This window comes from Oncorhynchus kisutch, linkage group LG18 (assembly GCF_002021735.2).
Source record: "Oncorhynchus kisutch isolate 150728-3 linkage group LG18, Okis_V2, whole genome shotgun sequence".
Classification (NCBI taxonomy): Eukaryota; Metazoa; Chordata; class Actinopteri; order Salmoniformes; family Salmonidae; genus Oncorhynchus; species Oncorhynchus kisutch.
This window is the reverse complement of record NC_034191.2, coordinates 20148501-20168222: the sequence shown is the minus strand read 5'-3', so window position 1 is coordinate 20168222 and position 19722 is coordinate 20148501. Positions and strand designations below refer to the sequence as shown.

Sequence of the window (19722 nt, the reverse complement as noted above, 5' to 3'; positions counted from 1 at the left end):
AGTCATATTAAGGATTTTATCAAGGGTAAAATAAAATGAGTCATCGTATTTCTGACGACGCTCTATAAAAGTGACTAATCAGTGAGCAACTTTCCTTTTTTCTGAGTTGTTCTTGAGAAACAAAATTCCGTCTCGATGTCTGGACTTGATAAAGCGAGCAGTGGTCCAAGGAGAGCGCGGGAGACAGGATGTCCATACTCCATTCAGCGCATTTGTTCTGGTTTGTTTCAGGACATTTACACTCGAGTCAGAAATGATTGAGACTGGAATGTAAATTATAATTAAGGACATCAGGCATATTACCAAACAAATCCATCTCTCAGGTGCCACAGCGGGTTAAATGTGCGTGCGTAAAAGAGGGACAGAAATTGTAGTGACCTCGTTGTCGACCTCTGCCATTTGATCAGTGTACATAAAACCGTGATGGGGAACAGGTGGTGTTGGGGGCGCCCTGTAACCGGTTGGTACACATCTGCCAGGCTATCTGCTCCCCCTTGTCGCTGTATATTCGGCTGGGCTGGGCTGGTATATTCACACCTCCAGTATAATCCAGCCAGCAAACAGGATGCGGTCCCGAACGTGTGCCAGTCAGACGGAAAGAGGATGGAGTGAGGGGGTTTCTGGGGAAGTAGGCTTACACAAATGAAACATGCGCTGCTGCGTTTATGCACTTTCGGCTGTCTGTATTCGACACCATCAGCAAATACACAGAGAAGAGGCATGATTGCATCAAAAGCACCAATATGTTCTCACATAGGCCTATATAGCGTCTCTGTTTCTTTGATCTGTCCTCGGGTGTGTCCTATCTTCAGGGAGAACATATTACACAACACTTTGACTATAAAAATAGGCATGGTGTCTGGTTTATATTAGGTTGGGTCTTATCGGAATTGTAACCTTACTCACTCTCATAAAACGCTGGTCACGGTTAATTGATTGTATTAGAACGCAATCAATGTTTTTTGGCATATGACTTCAGACGCGTGCGCTCTCTTTCCTTTTCCCTCTCATTTTCTCTTCCTCTCGCTCCTCTCTTCTTTAAATGAAACCACTAGACAAGACTTGGGGGAACCACTATAAACTCCTGGCTAAGCTACTTTCATTCTTGAAGTGGGTGCGAGAATGAGACTCAAACTCTACACTAGCTACCGAGGTGGAGAGACTCTACTTTTCAACCCTGAATCCGTTACTTTTACATATACAATAATAGGAGGCTGTACAATAGACCCAATAATATGGCAACATTAAAGAATGTATTACAACACCCAGAATCTATAAACCAGATGTTGTATTATCTCAGGCATGTCCACACACACACATCATTTTTGGAATTCAGAAAAGTGAACCTACTGTGTAGCAATCCATGTGTGTGGGGAAATACACAAAAGCTCCCCTCATTACTCTGAGTGTGACCCGCATAATATAAATGTGTGGTGTTAGCTCCAATAGACAATTCGCTAGCCAGTCTAATGAATTGGTCCGTGCAGCAATAAATAAAAGCGGCGGCTATCACTTCGTGATGAAGTGCAAATAGACCATCATCGATTCCATTTCACGGGTGCGCGAAGTGGACGGAGGAGAGGGGAACCCGCGTGTGAATTCACTCACCTAAATGGAATTCTCTCACAGCCACATAATGTGACATATGCATAAAAATTGCACGCTGTCCTCACACATACAACTTCGCTAGCTCCAACAGTGCAGTAATACCTTGCAATACAAAACAATACAAACAAATCTCAAAATAAATTAAAAGGAAAGGATGAAATAACAGAACAAACAATGTCAGGAATATCAAATTGAATGTATATACACTACCAGTCAAATGTGTGGACACCTACTCAAGGGTTTTTCTTTATTTTTTAAAACTATTTTCTACATTGTAGACTAATAGTGAAGACTTCAAAACTATGAAATAAAACATGGAATCATGTAGTAACCAAAACAGTGTTAAACAAATCCAAATGTATTTTTGACTGGTACTGTATTTGTGTACTTTATATGTACGTTCACCACCAAACTGTCATGTCAGATCTGTACTTTTTCAATAATAATGTTTATTTGCTCTTCAATTTCGGCTACAATGTCTGTCTATAGCATAAACACAAGGGGACAAAATAAGTCCGTTTTATTCCAATGCTTTGACAGATATTTAGGGGTTCCCACATTCACTTCTATCTCCACCGACACTGGCGCTGGGGAACTAGCCATAAATACAAACGGATGCAGAAAATAGAATGCAATTTTATAGTGCTGGCACAATTATCATATAATAATACAACCGACAATTATAGACAATAACCATGGACCCCCAAAAATATATTGACATAATTGTCTTAATATATTAATTTTAGGAGAAGAGGGGATTCAACTTCATACCGTATGCAAGTAGATCTAGCTTACCCAATAGCAGTTTTTCATTTTTACAGTTTTTTATTGAGTATAACACCACAGGTGGGAGGAAAAGCTTCATTGGTGTTTTGAAGGGTGTCGCCAAAGCTGTGTTGTATGCATTAGGTATGATGTCACATTTTCAGAGATGCATTATTCAAAATATATATATATTTTAACTAGACAAGTCAGTTAAGAAGAAATTCTTATTTACAATGACGGCCTACCGAGGAACAGTGGGTTAACTGCCATTGTTCGACTGATTTTTTACCTTGTCAGCTCGGGGATTCGATCCAGCAACAATTCGGTTACTGGCCCTAACCACTAGGCTACCTGCCGCCCCAAACACAATTATGATGCATTAGGCCTACAAATAAATAAAAAAAATCGACAATAACCGTTACCCAAAATGTAATAACCGTCACAGCCCTACCTAAGACTTTAGAAAACTTTAATTTGGATAAAGGCCTATGCTTCGAGAAATCGTTGCCCTTTTCTTTTCATAGTTGTTGTTTATAGCACTTGTTAGAGCCAGGGTCATTCGGGCAGAATAGGGGACGTGCTGGTTTCTTATTGAATGGGATAGGTTATCGCCATTGAGCATATTGTATCGTCATGTATAGCATGTGGATGGATTGGGGAGGGTTTAGAGGCGAGAGACCTGCACCGTTTCCGGAGCGCGACAGACAAAGCTTCTTCTTCTCTAAACAGCCTGATTCACAGCCTGCCACCCCCCCCCCCCCCCCCATTTTGATTAATGTTATCATTACTATATTATCATATTATGTCTAATTGGGGGTGGTTGTCCTGTACTTGCACTCACAAAGGGATCATTACTGTTCCACAGAATGACTGAATGGCGAGACTCTTGCTGTGAACTTATTCAAATAAATCTCCGTGCGCACTTCACTGTAAACTTGACCCGCCGAGCGCTCGTGATGCCTCGGTAGGCACCATGCCTGAAGCCTCTTGCACGCATTCTCACACCTATGGAACATGGAGGAGTGGGAAGCATATTGCTAAACTTCAAAACACATGTAAATCAAGTGTTTTATTGTATGTAATTTTCACTTGTATAACAATAAGAGAACGTTTCCATAAACAAAATAATAAAGAATGTGAGTCGATATTGTCGATGACTTCAGCCATTCTTATTCAATGAGAACAGGCTACACAAATAGGCTACACAAACGTATGAATGTTCAGGTAGGAATGGTAGGTATTTGAAGCTGAAGTTAATATGGCCAACATAAATCAAGTGTTCCATAAAAAAGGGCATTCTGTGATAGAGGATCAACACAGATTGAAATACGTCGCCCGAGCTATTCAAACAATGTTCATTTGTTTCTGTTAAGTCACTTATGTCTGAACTGTAGAAGCAGTTGTATAAATACAGAACAGGCTGCACACACAGAAACCAACATTCCTCCCTAGCCTACTGTAGGCTACAGCCCTGAAGATTCCACTTTCCTTCACTAGGTGTTCACATTTGACATGGAATTAGTTTAGGGGTATAGGCTCTAAGACCCCTGTTGACCCCCCTCCTAACCCCACCCACTCCTTTCCTTCTCACCCCTCCCTGCCCGTGCCTGCTCCAAGTGTCCAGGGAAAGTATAAAGTGGGAAGGGACCCGCAAGGACGGGACATACGCTTCTGGGCTGGTACAGTCATTGCCTCGGAAAATCTCCAACCTCTGGTCACTTTCTCTGCTTCTCTCTGTTGCATAACTTGGGAGTCTTTATTTCCGAATAGGAATAACTTCAAGACCATCAACAAATAGGCGACTTGAATGCTGACCTATTCCTGTTTATTTAGAGAAGGTTTATTACTGGAGTGACAACTTACGTTCACGTGAAAGCTTCTAAAAACGAAGGGAAGAAGTTTTCAAGAACAAAAAGGGAAAAGAGAAACCGGAGCCAGTTTGGGATGCTACCACCGGCCGGGATGCACACTCGCCGCGCGCTGAGTTCCTTACTGTGCGTGATGAGCTGCGCGTGGCTGCACTCTGGACTGGCCTCACGGCATAAATCTCCCGTTCTGCCCATCCATTCGGAGAGGGAACCTTTACCATCCAAGGGCATGTCAGGTGAGCCAAGATGCTTCTTCTACTTCTTTTCAACCGAAATATCTGAATTCAATTAATGACCCCTGCTGCGTTTTGAATCCTGGCACGGGCATTTCAGCACTATGGGCTAGCCTAGCGCTCGTTTGCTAATCTGCCAAATATAAATTTGAATGTATAGCCTAATATGTCTATAGCTTTTTAAGACCGTCAGTAGATGATTACTTAGGCTACTACAGCCTATTCTTAGCCTATCATTTTGTCAAGCAAAGTTTGTCACTGCACAGCATCACCCTTATTATCAACCCAATCTTTTTGTTTGTTGTCGTCTTCCTTAAATGTCCCATTGTTATGGTTACTTCATGAACAATTTAGCAGAAAACATCTTAATCATAACCACCGAGAATGCCATCTGGTTCATATGCAGGGCTTTAAACTGCTTGTTTTTAAAATGGTAAGAAGTCAAGGGATTCGAGCAGTGTATTAACAACTGCCACTAATAACGTTTATCCAATTCTGGAAACTGTAATCAATCGGCTGTCCTTTGCTGCAGTTCTTTAGTGGCCTTCTCTGGCTGTGCCAAGCAGTGATTTATATTGCAGTGAGTTGTGCGGGAAAGCATGGGACTACGTCTAACTCTAACGCGACTGGACTGTTTAAAGTGTAGTCACTTAATGAAAGAATAATGCGAACCAGGTTGTTAGCAGCTACGGCAACCGCGCAATATCAAATCAACAGGAGTGAACTTGGCACCGGGGAGCCTCACCTCCAGGCTGCGGCGAACACCCATATGGAGCTAGGCAGGGGAGGGTTGTGGTGCAAACACTTGTTGCTGGGGCAATTGTTATGTAGACTTTTTATAATGCAATACTTTTATTAATACTACTTTAACAATAATTTTGAAATACACAAAACCTCAAAACCTAATATATCTATTCGTTTCCATTACATAGCCCCTGGTAGGCTACCTTTTATTTCTCTTTCACGTGAACTACGTAATGGAGTGATATGACATGTGAACTATGTAATGGAGTGATATGCCATGTGAACTATGTAATGGAGTGATATGACATGTGAACTACGTAATGGAGTGATATGACATGTGAACTACGTAATGGAGTGATATGACATGTGAACTACGTAATGGAGTGATATGACATGTGAACTACGTAATGGAGTGATATGACATGTGAACTACGTAATGGAGTGATATGCCATGTGAACTATGTAATGGAGTGATATGCCATGTGAACTACGTAATGGAGTGATATGCCATGTGAACTATGTAATGGGGTGATATGCCATGTGAACTATGTAATGGAGTGATATGCCATGTGAACTACGTAATGCCAGCATACTTCTGATTTAGAGTTCAACTAAAGTATACGAACGCCCCAACCTCAGTTCTTATTAACTTAAGCAATCTAAACAGAGGGATGTTACAGGCCACTCACCAGTTTTACATGTATATGTGGACTCTACCAACTGCTAGTGTATTGTTGTCTTAATGGGTCCTTCTGGACTGATTGCAGGATGTTCATTCGGAGGAAGATTCTATTCTCTGGAGGACACTTGGCACCCTGACCTCGGGGAGCCGTTTGGAGTCATGCATTGTGTCCAATGTTACTGCGAGACAGTAAGTAACACCCTTCACAATAAGCCTAATAGAGTACATGTCAATCTTGGATAGTGGAGCCATTATGTAGGCCTATCAATGGACAGAAATTGGGCCTAAAATAACTAACAAATGAATTATGAATGAATCAATTACCATCTCCAGATCTTAGTGACCCCATTTAACAAATATCATCAGGCCTGTGTGATACATTTTTGAGGTCAGTGTCGGATGAGGAGTTGATGTTTCTTGTCTATTATTTTCAGCAAAGGGGTCGTAAGAGTAAGGTGTTGGGGAAGGTGAGCTGTAAGAACGTCAAGCGGGACTGTCCTGAGCCTAGCTGTGATGACCCAGTACTGCTACCTGGACAATGCTGCAAGACCTGCCCCAAAGGTAACCCCTACTGGCCTACTAACTGTCCCTATAATTATATAGACTTGCCCAAAGGTAACCCCTACTAGCCTACTAACTGTCCCTATAATTATATAGACTTGCCCAAAGGTAACCCCTACTAGCCTACTAACTGTCCCTATCACTATATAGACTTGCCCAAAGGTAACCCCTACTAGCCTACTAATGATCTATCCTGCCCCATGTTTCCTGTTACCCCTCTCTTGCTCTCTCTAGGTCAGTTAGTTTCATTATGTTGTTAGGCTGATTGGTAATCAGTAGCAGGTCTAGTCTCTGTTGTCTCTCCTACTTGACTGTGTCAAATACGCTCATTCTCGCTCTCTTTTTATGAATTTATCTTATTCCTTCTTTGCCCCCCCCACCCCCCGCCGCCCACACACACACACACACACACACACACACGCGCGCCTGCGCAAACATTCACTCACACATGTTGGGTCTTATTTTCTCCATAGTTATTCAGCAGTGTGTTTTGGTAATGGAAAGTTAAGGTAAAGCCCTGGGTTTCTCTGAGGTGTGGGCCCCCAGCACTGAGACAACATTGAGTGTGTTTGGGTTCATGTGGGAAAATGTTGAGAGTGTGTGTCGTGGTGGTGATTTTTTGAAAAGCTTGGGAGTGTGTTGTGGTTGTGTCTTTAGGAAAAGTATGAGTGTTTGTCTAAGTGATGGAAAACGGGGTGTGCATGCACGCATGCTTGTGTGTGTGTGTATATATATATTTATTCACTGGTGCACCTGAGGATACAGTATAGTATAGTGGAATGGAAGGAGGTGAAACTGACACTACACAGAGCATGCCCTATGGAGGGAGGGGGGGAGAGAGAGAGAGAGAGAGAGAGAGAGAGAGAGAGAGAGAGAGAGAGAGAGAGAGAGCAGATAGTCTAGGAGTAAAGTGGATGACCTTGAAGAGAGAGGTCTGGACTCTTTGATGATGTGTGTGTGAGTAAGAGCCTGTCTGTCTCGTAGTTTGTGTGTTTTTCTCTCAGTATGCTTTTCAGTGTGTCTGTATATCAGTGTGTGTGAGGCGCTGAAATGTGCTCATGACATCAGGACACACCACACAGTGGTTTAGAACAGCAGGTCATTGTTGGGATTGCACGTGAGTGTCACTCCCCCTCTGCTCCTCGGACTAAGAAACAAACCTTGCTACCGTGGCACCCAGACGAGCCAGGAGTGCTCCAACAAGTGATTGGAAGAGACACCTGGAGAGAGAGAGAAAGAGGAGAGACAGACAGAGAGGGTGGATAGAGAGAAATAAGAGAGGGAGAGAGACAGAGAGAATTAGGGAGGACAGAAAGAACTCTTTGCATTTCAGAATTATTCCTCTCCTCTATTTTACCCTGTCACTCTTTCTAGCTGTTTCACTCATTCAACATTTGCTGTGATTCTCCTTACTTTATGCCTTCATGTTAAAGTAATGCCAACCTGTAGGTGTTGTGTAAATAGCCCACCGCCTTACACGCTGTGCCCCTGGGTGTTGTGTTGCACTTGTCCAGGCGAGGTGGACAGGAAGCAGGCGGAGGCGGTGTTTGATGGCTTCGAGTACTTCCAGGAGAAGGAGAAAGAGGATGACCTGCACAAGTCCTACAATGACCGCTCATACCTCAGCTCTGAGGACATTTCCTCTGGGGAGAGCCGCACTGGTGAGCATGCACACTCGACCACACAAACCCACTCATGCAAACACACATACTGTACACTCATGCATGGAAATACATCATTTACATTTAGTCATTAACATTTAATCACTTACGGTAGTTTTTAGGGTTAAGTGCCTTGATCAAGGGCATATCAACAGACTTGGTCACCTAGTCGGCTCGGGGATTCGACCCAACAACATGTCGATTACTGGCCCAATGCTCTTAACCGCTAGGCTACCTGACATGGAAACACACACACATATTATACATGCAGTACATGGATATAGAGTACAAGGATATACAGTTTTCATATAAGGACACATTCTCTCACAGCCCCCGTAACAAGGAAATCATTCCTCCATTCAGTCATTCTGAATTACATCTTTACTTAACTGTGTGTGTGTGTGTCCAGACTTTGTAGCAGTGTTGACGGGAGTGACAGGCTCCTGGTTACCCAGCTCCAGTGGTGTGGCCCGGGCACGCTTCTCTCTCACTAGAACCAGCCTGACCTTCTCCATCACCTACCAGAGGTAACACACACTGACAGAAAAACTAACAATCATGTGATAATCATTAGTAATGACTAGTCTCTAACTTGATCAAATGAAATTGTATCTTTCTCTCCTGTTCTCCCTCCCTCTCTCCTCTCCTAGGATTGGGCGACCAAGCAGGGTTGCCTTCCTTGATTCAGATGGAAACACTGCGTTTGAGTACAAGACCCCTAAGAGAGACTCAGACATGGTAAGAGACTGGAACACTCTCTGTTCCTAGGTAGACATTTCTGCAATTTATGTTTTTGTTATCTATGTGTGTGTGAATGTGAGAAGACAGGGAGAGAAAGATGAAGCACCTCCATGATAAACGCACTCTCTCTGTGACTCTCCGGTCAAACTCTCACTGGCCCCGACATAATTCACCCTGCAATGATAAACGCACTCTCTCTGTGACTCTCCGGTCAAACTCTCACTGGCCCCGACATAATTCACCCTGCAATGATAAACGCACTCTCTCTGTGACTCTCCGGTCAAACTCTCACTGGCCCCGACATAATTCACCCTGCAATGATAAACGCACTCTCTCTGTGACTCTCCGGTCAAACTCTCACTGGCCCCGACATAATTCACCCCGCAATGATAAACACACTCTCTCTGTGACTCTCCGGTCAAACTCTCACTGGCCTCGACATAATTCACCCTGCAATGATAAACACACTCTCTCTGTGACTCTCCGGTCAAACTCTCACTGGCCCCGACATAATTCACCCTGCAATGATAAACGCACTCTCTCTGTGACTCTCCGGTCAAACTCTCACTGGCCCCGACATAATTCACCCTGCAATGATAAACGCACTCTCTCTGTGACTCTCCGGTCAAACTCTCACCCTGCAATGATAAACACAGACGCTGCCACAAATACACAAACACACACACGTGCACGTACATACACACACACACACACGCGCACGTACATACACACACACACACACACACACACACACTCACAGCATTGTCACAGCATTGCCTTATCATTGTCCGAATGTTGCTGAGGTAATCAGTTCTTGATTACTGTAAAAGAACGCATGGAGCCATTCTCACAAACAGTTGATTTTATTGGGTCAAATGGAATGGTGCAACTGTTGGACTGAGAGGCACAAGCAACTGCCACAGTCACCTAATTTTACACAGAGTAAACACAGAGAAAGAAAAGGAGAAAGGAAGGTATAGTTTATTTAAGAGGGGAGCTGTGTGTGTCATCACCAGTGCACCATTTCCCATCTAAAGCCAAATTACACACGTAACATCATCGCATTCGGTAACAACTTAAGTCAGGACCCCTGAATATAGGCATAGAAAAAAATGTACTTATAATTTTTTTGACAAATGCCCCTATCAAGTGTTGAGTGCTAGAGGACCTTAGTGAAACCGCCCTGGGACGGCTAGGGGGAGGGTTTGTTGGCACAGATTATCTCGGGGGGTGGTATTTAGTGCGTGACATTACCCGTGCGAAGGAGACGGAGCACAATTATAATTAAAAGAGGAGATTATATCCTGGAGTCTGAGCTATGAGGTGTGTGTCCGTCATCACATTTCTTACCCCTCTAAGGCAAATATTTTTTCCGGAGGTTTCGTTGTTTGAGTCCAGAGTCTCGACGGGCTGATCTTTTCCACAGATGGAACTGTGTGTGTTGCAGAGAAATTAAACAGCATATGCAGACTGTTTTGAGTCAGTTTGGAAGCTGTAACTATGGCAGAATACAACACACACACACTCAAACCCCAGCCTTGGCTAAGACCACACACACACACACACACACACACACACACACACACACACACACACACACACACACACACACACACACACACACACACACACACACACACACACACACACACACACACACACACACACACACACACTCAAACCCCAGCCTTGGCTAAGAACATGTGTGTGTGTGTGTGTGGTTTCAGATCTGCGGGGTGTGGAAGAATCTTCCCCAATCCCACGTGCGACAGCTACAGGCAGAACAACTTCGGGTTACTATGACAACAGCCACTGGTAGACGGGAGCAGATCGAAGGAAAGATCATCAAACACAGAGCACTGTTCGCAGGTGTGTGTGTGTGCGTGCACGTGTGTGCGTGTATTTATGGGTGCATGAAAGTGTGTTTGTGTATCTGTTTAAATGTGGATAGAAGAAGACTCAATATTTCCATGAATTCAGATTTACATACAGTTGAAGTTGTAAGTTTACATACACCTTAGCCAAATACATTTAAACTCAGTTTTTCACGATTCCTGACATTTAATCCTAGTAAAAATTCCCTGTCTTAGGTCAGTTAGAATGTGAAATGTCAGAATAATAGTAGAGAGAATGATTTATTTCAGCTTTTATTTCTTTCATCACATTCCCAGTGGGTCAGAAGTTTACATACACTCAATTAGTATTTGGTAGCATTGCCTTTAAATTGTTTAGCTTGGGTCAAACGTTTTGGGTAGCCTACCTCAAGCTTCCCACAATAAGTTGGGTGAATTTTGGTTCATTCCTCATGACAGAGCTGGTCTAACTGAGTCGGGTGTGTAGGCCTCCTTGCTCACACACACTTTTTCAGTTCTGCCCACAAATTTTCTATAGGATTGAGGTCAGGGTTTTGTGATGGCCACTCCAATACCTTGACTTTGTTGTCCTTAATCCATTGTGCCACAACTTTGGAAGTATACTTTGGGGTCATTGTCCATTTGTTAGACCCATTTGCGACCAAGCTTTAACTTCCTGACTGATGTCTTGAGATGTTGCTTCAATATATCCACATAATTTCTCTTACTCATGATGTCATCTATTTTGTGAGGTGCACCAGCCCCTCCTGCAGCAAAGCACCCCCACAACATTACGCTGCCACCCCTGTGCTTCACGGTTGGGATGGTGTTCTTCGGCTTACAAGCTTCCCCCTTTTTCCTCCAAACTTAATGATGGTCATTATGGCCAAACAGTTCTCTTTTTGTTTCATCAGACCAGAGGATATTTCTCCAAAAAGTATCATCCCCATGTGCAGTTGCAAACCGTAGTCTGGCTTTTTAAAGGCGGTTCTGGAGTAGTGACTTCTTCCTTGCTGAGCGGCCTTTCAGGTTATGTCGATATAGGACTTGTTTTACTGTGGATATAGATACTTTTGTACCTGTTTCCTCCAGCATCTTCACAGGGTCCTTTGCTGTCGTTCTGGGATTGATTTGCACTTTTCACACCAAAGTACGTTCCTCTCTAGGAGACAGAACGCGTCTCCTTCCTGAGCGGTATGACGGCTGCGTGGTCCCATGGTGTTTATACTTGCGTACTAGTGTTTGTACAGATGAATGTGGTACCTTCAGGTGTTTGTAAATTGCTCCCAAGGATGAACCAGAATTATGGAGGTCTACAATAATTTTTCTGAGGTCTTGGCTGATTTCTTTTGATTTCCCCATGATGTCAAGCAAAGAGGCACTGAGTTTGAACGTAGGCCTTGAAATACATCCACAGGTACGCATCCAATTGACTCAAATTATGTCAATTAACCTACCAGAAGCTTTCATTTTCTGGAATTTTTCAAGCCGTTGAAAGGCACAGTCAACTTAGTGTATGTAAACTTCTGACCCACTGGAATTGTGATAGTGAATTATAAGTGAAATAATCAGTCTGTAAACAATTGTTGGAAAAATGACTTGTGTTATGCACAAAGTAGATGTCCTAACCGACTTGCCAAAACTATAGTTTGTTAACAAGACATTTGTGGAGTGGTTGAAAAACAGGTTTTAATGACTCCAACCTAAGTGTATGTAAACTTCTGACTTCAAATGTATGTGTACAGGTAACTGCCAAAATAAAGGAACCACTTGAGGAAATGAGGGATACAGTACATTTGTGTACATTTCAATGAGGACAAACATTCAGTAATGTATACAGATCATATTGTAAACAGTATCTGCATGAGAACACAGTGGATGGCCTTCATAACCAAATACAGGCAAAGAAACATATGTGTGTATATCATGTGAGATCTGTGTGACCCCACAGAGACGTTCAGCTCCACTCTGACCTCAGAAAAAGAGCATTCTGGGATGGGAGGCATCGCCATGCTGACTCTGAGTGACACAGAGAACAACCTTCACTTCATCCTCATACTCCAGGGACTGATACAACACAGACAGAGAGGTGAGAGGGGGAGAGAGAGGGATGGGGGAGGGAGGGAGGACTGATACAACGCAGACAGAGAGGTGAGAGGGTGAGAGAGAGGGATGGGGGAGGGAGGGAGGACTGATACAACACAGACAGAGAGGTGAGAGGGGGAGAGAGAGAGGGATGAGGGAGGACTGATACAAAACAGAGAGAGAGGTAAGAGGGGGAGGGAGGACTGATACAACACAGACAGAGGTGAGAGGGGGAGAGAGAGGGATGGGGGAGGGAGGGAGGACTGATACAACGCAGACAGACAGAGGTGAGAGGGTGAGAGAGAGGGATAGGGGAGGGAGGGAGGACTGATACAACACAGACAGAGAGGTGAGAGGGTGAGAGAGAGAGGGATGGGGGAGGGAGGACTGATACAACACAGAGAGAGAGGTAAGAGGGGAGGGAGGACTGATACAACACAGACAGAGGTGAGAGGGGGAGAGAGAGGGATGGGGGAGGGAGGGGGGGCTGATACAACACAGACAGAGAGGTGAGAGGGGGAGAGAGGGATGGGGGAGGGAGGGAGGACTGATACAACACAGACAGAGAGGTGAGAGGGTGAGGGAGAGAGGGATGGGGGAGGGAGGGAGGACTGATACAACACAGACAGAGAGGTGAGAGGGTGAGGGAGAGAGGGATGGGGGAGGGAGGGAGGACTCATACAACACAGACAGAGGGGTGAGGGAGAGAGGGATGGGGAGGAGGACTGATACAACACAGACAGAGGTGAGAGGGGGAGAGAGAGGGATGGGGGAGGGAGGGAGGACTGATACAACACAGACAGAGAGGTGAGAGGGGGAGAGAGAGGGATGGGGAGGGAGGACTGATACAACACAGACAGAGAGGTGAGAGGGGGAGAGAGAGGAGTGTATGGGAGGGAGGACTGATAAAACACAGACAGAGAGGTGAGAGGAGGAGAGAGAGGGATGGGGGAGGGAGGACTGATACCTTCAGCCATAAGACAAGAGACTACAGGTTGTTTTGGGAGTAGGTGCTAAAACAAGAAACTAGGGATTGTTTTTGGGACTAGGGAGTAGAGGCCAAGACAAGTGACTTGCGGTTGTTTTGAGACTGGGGACTAGGGACTAGGGAGTACATTAAGGCATAAAACAAGAGACTATGGGTTGCTTTGGGACTAGAGAGTAGGGGCTAAGACAAGAGACTATAGGTTGTTTTGTGACTGGAAACTATGGAGTCATTTAGGGACTAAGACACTAGACTTGAGGTTGTTTTGGGACTGGGGACTAGGGAGTAACTTAGGGGCTGGGGACTAAGGAGTACCTTACGGAATAAGACGAGACTAGAGGTTGTTTTGGGGCTGGGGAGTAGGGGCTAAGACAAGAGACTAGAGGTTGTTTAGGGACTGGGGACTAGGGAGTAAGTTAGGGGCTAAGACAAGAGACTAGAAGTGGTTTTGGGACTAGGGAGTGCTGTGAGGCAGTGTGACATGGTTCTAAGTTTGTTCTGTGCTCTCTCTCTCTCTCGGCCCTGTAGACTCCCCCCTGGTGCCCATCCGGGTACGACTGCAGTACAGCCAACATGTCCTGAGAGAGATCCATGCCAACGTCACCGCCTATGTATGTTATATAAACTACACACACACACACACACACACACACACACACACACACACACACACACACACACACACACACACACACACACACACACGCGCTTTCTCTATTTTTCTGCTTCTCTCTTGAACACAGATCTAGGATCTGCTTGTCCTCACCAAACCAGATCCTAACCTTAACCATTAGGAGGAAAACACACATCAAGACAAACCAAGAGGCAGGAGGAAGGGGGGGAAACAGATGACATCGTGACATCAGGGACAAACCAAGAGTCGGGAGGAAATTGGGGGAAACAGATGACATTGTGACACACTCTCCCGCTGAGGTTCCTTCCCCACGTCCTACTGCCGTTGACAGTACTGTTAGACCTCCATAGAGATGTGATGGACAAAGAAAAAGAAAGAGAGAGAGTGGAGGGGGGTTGTGAGAGACAGATGTAGTGAGGAAGAGATGGAGGGATGAGACAGAAAAGAGAGATTGAGGATGAGGGACAGAAAGGAGAGCGTGAGGGAGAGATGGAGGATGAGAGACAGAAAGGAGAGAGTGAGGGAGGGAGAGATGGAGGATGAGAGACAGAAAGGAGAGAGTGAGGGAGAGATGGAGGATGAGAGACAGAAAGGAGAGAGTGAGGGAGAGAGAATGGGACGGCATGCACACTCCTCACACATGTCAGTGGTTAGTTGTCTGTGGAACCAGAAAGAGGGAGGAAGAGGGGGAGGAAGAGAGGGAGGGATAGAGGGAGGAGTAGGGATGAAAGGAGGGGTCTGTTTTTGATCTGGTGGGAATTATGTGAATCTGAGAGTTGATGTGCCCCTCTTTTTGTTTTACACCCACACACACATACACCAAATAGTCTTTACGTTACATGACCAAAAGTATTTGGACACCTGCTGGCCGAACATCTCATTTCAAAATCATGGGCATTAATATGGAGTTGGTCCCCACTTTGCTGCTATAACAGCCTCCACTCTTCTGGAAAGGCTTTCCCCTAGATGTTGGAACACCGCTGCTGGGACTTGCTTCCATTCACAAGAGCATGAGTGAGGCTGGGCACTGATGTTGGGCGATTAGGCCTGGCTCGCAGTCGGCGTTCCAATTTATCCTAATGGTATTCTACGGGATTGAGTTCAGGGCTTTGTGCAGGCCAGTCAAGTTCTTCTACACTGATCTCGACAAACCATTTCTGTATTGACCTCGCTTTGTGCACTGGGGCATTGTCATGCTGAAACAGGAAATGGTCTTTCCCAAACTATTGCCACAAAGTTGGAAGCACAGAATTGTCTAAAATATCATTGTACACTATAGCGTTAAGATTTCCCTTCACTAAGGGAACTAAGGGGCCTAGCCTGAACCATGAAAAACATTTCTGAACCATTATTCCTCCACCAAACTTTACAGTTGGCACTATGCATTGGAGCAGGTATCGTTCTTCTTGCTTCCGTCAAACCCAGATGCGTCCACTTCACCAGATGGTGAAGTGTGATTCATCACTACAGAGAATGCGTTTCCACTGCTCCAGAGTCCAATGGGTGCTAGCTTCACAACACTCCAGCCGACGCCTGGCATTGCGCATGGTGATCTTAGGCTTATGTGCGGCTGCTCGGCCATGGAAACTCATTTCATGAAGCTCCAGACTAACAGTTATTTTGCTGACGCTGCTTCCAGGATTTTTACACGGTTCATCCCTCGGCGGTCCTGTTCTATGAGCTTGTGTGGCCTACCACTTTGCGGCTGAACCGTTGTTGCTCCTCAACGTTTCCACTTCACAAGAACAGCACTTACTGTTGACCGGGGCAGCTCTAGCAGGGCAGAAATTTGATGAACTGACTTGTTGGAAAGGTGGCATCCTATGACGGACCCATGTTAAGTCACTGAGCTCTTCAGTAAGGCCATTCTACTGCCAGTGTTTGTCTATGGATATTGCATGGCCGTGTGCTTGATTTTATACACCTTTCAGCAACAGTGTGGCTGAAATAGACAAATTCACTCATTTGAATGGTAGTGTGTTCTCTCCTCCCTTTCCTGCTCTTAATATATTACCATCCTTCTTTACTTTCCTTTCATCTCCAATCATGCTTTTTACTCTCCACATTTCTCAATCACTCCTTCCTTCCTTCCTTCCTTCCTTCCTCCTTTCCTTCCTTACCTTCCCTCCTGTCATTCCTCCATCCCTCCCTCTCTCTCTCTCTGTTGGCTCAATCCTGTCCCTGGATTTATTGTACATGGATATTTCTATTGAAATGGGCCCCGGGGTCATAAAAGTAATGTGTTCACCACAGTCATACACGTGTCACATTAATACAACATTTTTCAAATAACTTTCCAATCTCTGTTTATCTAAAGTTCTGGCGGTTGGAAGGATATGAAAGTGGGTGCATTGTGTGAGATATTAACCCCAAAGCAAGCCATATTTCTGGCGTGTCTAAGGCCTGTGTGTGTGTGGGTTGTTGAGAGAGACAGAGAGAGTGTGTTCTTGTGACATAGTGTCTGTGTGTGTGTTTGAGTAGAATGACTTTGTGAGTTTATCTATTTACAACCCCTCGTGTGTTTGTTTCTGATAAGTCTGACGATCTATCACCATTTCCCCAACGTTCTCCCTTTAGGACCCAGACTTTGCTGAGGTACTGACAGACCTGAACAGTCGGGAGCTCTTCTGGTTGTCAAGGGGCCAGCTGGTGATCGCCGTAGAAACCGAGGGCCCGGACCCCAGACACATCTCTGGCTTCATCACCGGCAGGAAGTCATGTGACAGTAAGTGCCACGTCCCTTTATGTAGAACAACCAATCAATCAATCAGCCCACAGTCAGTCACTCAGACAGGTGACATGTTGATTCGATTAAGTTACTCGAGTCGCTCAACATCAAACAATCAACCTTCATTCATCTTCTGTCATCCCATCACGCCTGAAATGAGAGACAGAGACCTAGGAGGAATGTGTTTTGTCTTTCAGTTCACTTGTTCCCCTTCTGTTCCTCCATGGCTGTTTTAGCAATTCTCTCTTCTATACATACTCCTTTCTTTCAAGTCTTATCACTGAAGTAAAACCATTTTTATAGCCCCGCTGTTTGAGTTGGTGGTCCACCAAGACCGGGAGAGGAGGTGTGTGTCGTAGACAAAGTCTGAGACAAATCAGTGCACGCATGTTCCATTCAAGCGACTCTAATGCAAACATACTTATATACTTAGATCCCCCCCACACACACTCACACACACATTGTCTTTTTCATACGCACACACACACTTGTGTGTACAAACACACGCACACACACACGCACACACACACACACACACACACACACACACACACACACACACACACACACACACACACACACACACACACACACACACACACACACACACACACTGGGCGATGCCAAGGTCACAGTCTGCTGGACCTCACTCTCCATACTGGTGTTCCAGCTCCATGATTAACAGGTTGACGTTATGTGTGAAGAATTCAACCCAAAACACTCGTTTCACTCTCTCCTTACATCTCTTTCTCTCACTCGCTCTCTCTCTCTCTTGCTCTCTCTCTCTCTTGCTCTCTCTCTCTCTGCCTCTCTCTCTCTCTTGCTCTCTCTCTCTCTCTCTCTCTCTCTTGCTCTCTCTCTCTGCCTGTCTCTCTCTCTTGCTCTCTCTCTCTCTGCCTGTCTCTCTCTCTTGCTCTCTCTCTCTCTCTGCCTGTCTCTCTCTCTTGCTCTCTCTCTCTCTCTGCCTCTCTCTTGCTCTCTCTCTCTCTCTGCCTCTCTCTCTCTCTTGCTCTCTCTCTCTCTCTGCCTCTCTCTCTCTCTTGCTCTCTCTCTCTGCCTGTCTCTCTCTCTCTCTCTCTCTCTGCCTGTCTCTCTTGTTCTGTTCTTTTTCTGTCTTGAACTCCTTCCCCTCTATCACTCCCATTCGGCCTTTTTTTGAGTAGTTTTCTCCCTTCTTTTCTCTTCTCTCCTTCTCTATTTGTCTTTCCCTGTCTGTCTTCTAAGCCCCTTGGTGTTCAACAAGGGTTACCTCATCCCACGGTTTAACCTTGGGTTAGAGTGTGCATGTGTTGGGGGGTACACCACTTAAGCTAGAATTCTCTCTTTTGAGATGACACACTTACCCTCACCCCAAAGTTCTGTGTGGACGGGTTGTGCTCTATTCCGTTCCCTGTGATTGTCCCCTTTGGTGGAGTGATGACATGGGGTGTGTGTGTGTGTCGTTCTACAGCGGAGACGTGAGAGAATGTGTTCTGGCCCTCTCTCGGCTCCCCCCTGTCTGGCTCTCCAGACTAACATGGTGAATTATAACACGACAGAGAGCATTGCCTCATCTCGCATGCAAGAGCTGCCTCATCACACACAGATTAGTCTGTAGTAGTCTGGGTCTGGGGCTGAAATGGAAAGGGGACAATGTTTTGAGATCAGAGTCAGGGAGACCCTACTCATACTCACTCTCTCATCATCCTCTCTCGTTCCACCTTCAATTTGCTTTATGGAAACATGAAAAAATCCAAAAATCCACTTCTCTCTTTCTGTCCTCCACTCCCTCTCTTTCTCTCTCCAGCCATCCAGAGTGTCATGTCCAGTGGTGATGCATTGACAGCAGGGAAGACAGGCGGTGTGGGATCAGCATTCTTTCATCTCCATGACAACGGCACCCTGGACTACCAGGTATGGATCTGAACTGAATTTAATTGATTTTAAATAACTGCATCAAATGGAATTGTACTGTCACTATTTACATATCTGAACTGAACTGAAGCACCAAACCAACCCATATCCTGCTCCGTCCACAGGTCCAGATAGCGGGGTTATCCAGTGAAGTGGTGGGTCTGACCATCGAGCTAAAGCCTCGGCGGCGCAGTAAGCGCTCCGTGCTGTATGACCTAGCTCCAGAGTTCGACAGGCCCAGCGGGCGAGCGACAGGAAGCTGGAGTCGTCTGGAGGCGCGTCACATCCATATGCTGCTGCAGAACGAACTGTTCATCAACGTGGCTACGGCACACAGCCAGGAGGGGGAGCTACGTGGACAGATCAGAGGCCTGCTCTACAGCGGTCTGGAGGCACCCAGACATGGTGAGACACTGACCTCAGACCAGAGCAGAAACTAGGGCTGAATCCTAAATGAACACCCTTTGTCTCGCTCCTTCATTTGTGCATTCGCTCATCCATTCGTGAATTGTTATTGAGATTGTGCAATTTCACACTAGAATGGAGTCGCGCATAATTATGAGCCACCTGTGTTTGTTTGTGTTTGACACAGGTAACAGATGAAATGCCTCCCAAATGACATGTTTAACTGTGACTGTTATCTTCTAAAATGAGATTTTTTCTCATTTGAATTTCATGTCC

The 19722-nt window shown here is 45.3% G+C and overlaps 1 protein-coding gene across 1 annotated transcript in view; it reads left to right on the top strand.

The window, feature by feature from the left end:
• Nucleotides 1–3218: 3218 nt before the first annotated feature.
• The window catches only part of LOC109909256 (chordin-like), a 34602-nt gene continuing 18098 nt past the window's right edge, over nucleotides 3219–19722 (top strand). Inside the window, 12 exon segments of the mRNA XM_031796083.1 lie at nucleotides 3219–4477; nucleotides 5986–6089; nucleotides 6335–6461; nucleotides 7976–8122; nucleotides 8532–8649; nucleotides 8773–8860; nucleotides 10591–10732; nucleotides 12668–12805; nucleotides 14315–14397; nucleotides 16998–17145; nucleotides 18935–19041; nucleotides 19167–19446. Coding sequence (XP_031651943.1) covers nucleotides 4318–4477; nucleotides 5986–6089; nucleotides 6335–6461; nucleotides 7976–8122; nucleotides 8532–8649; nucleotides 8773–8860; nucleotides 10591–10732; nucleotides 12668–12805; nucleotides 14315–14397; nucleotides 16998–17145; nucleotides 18935–19041; nucleotides 19167–19446 — 1642 coding nt within the window. The 5' untranslated portion in view covers nucleotides 3219–4317.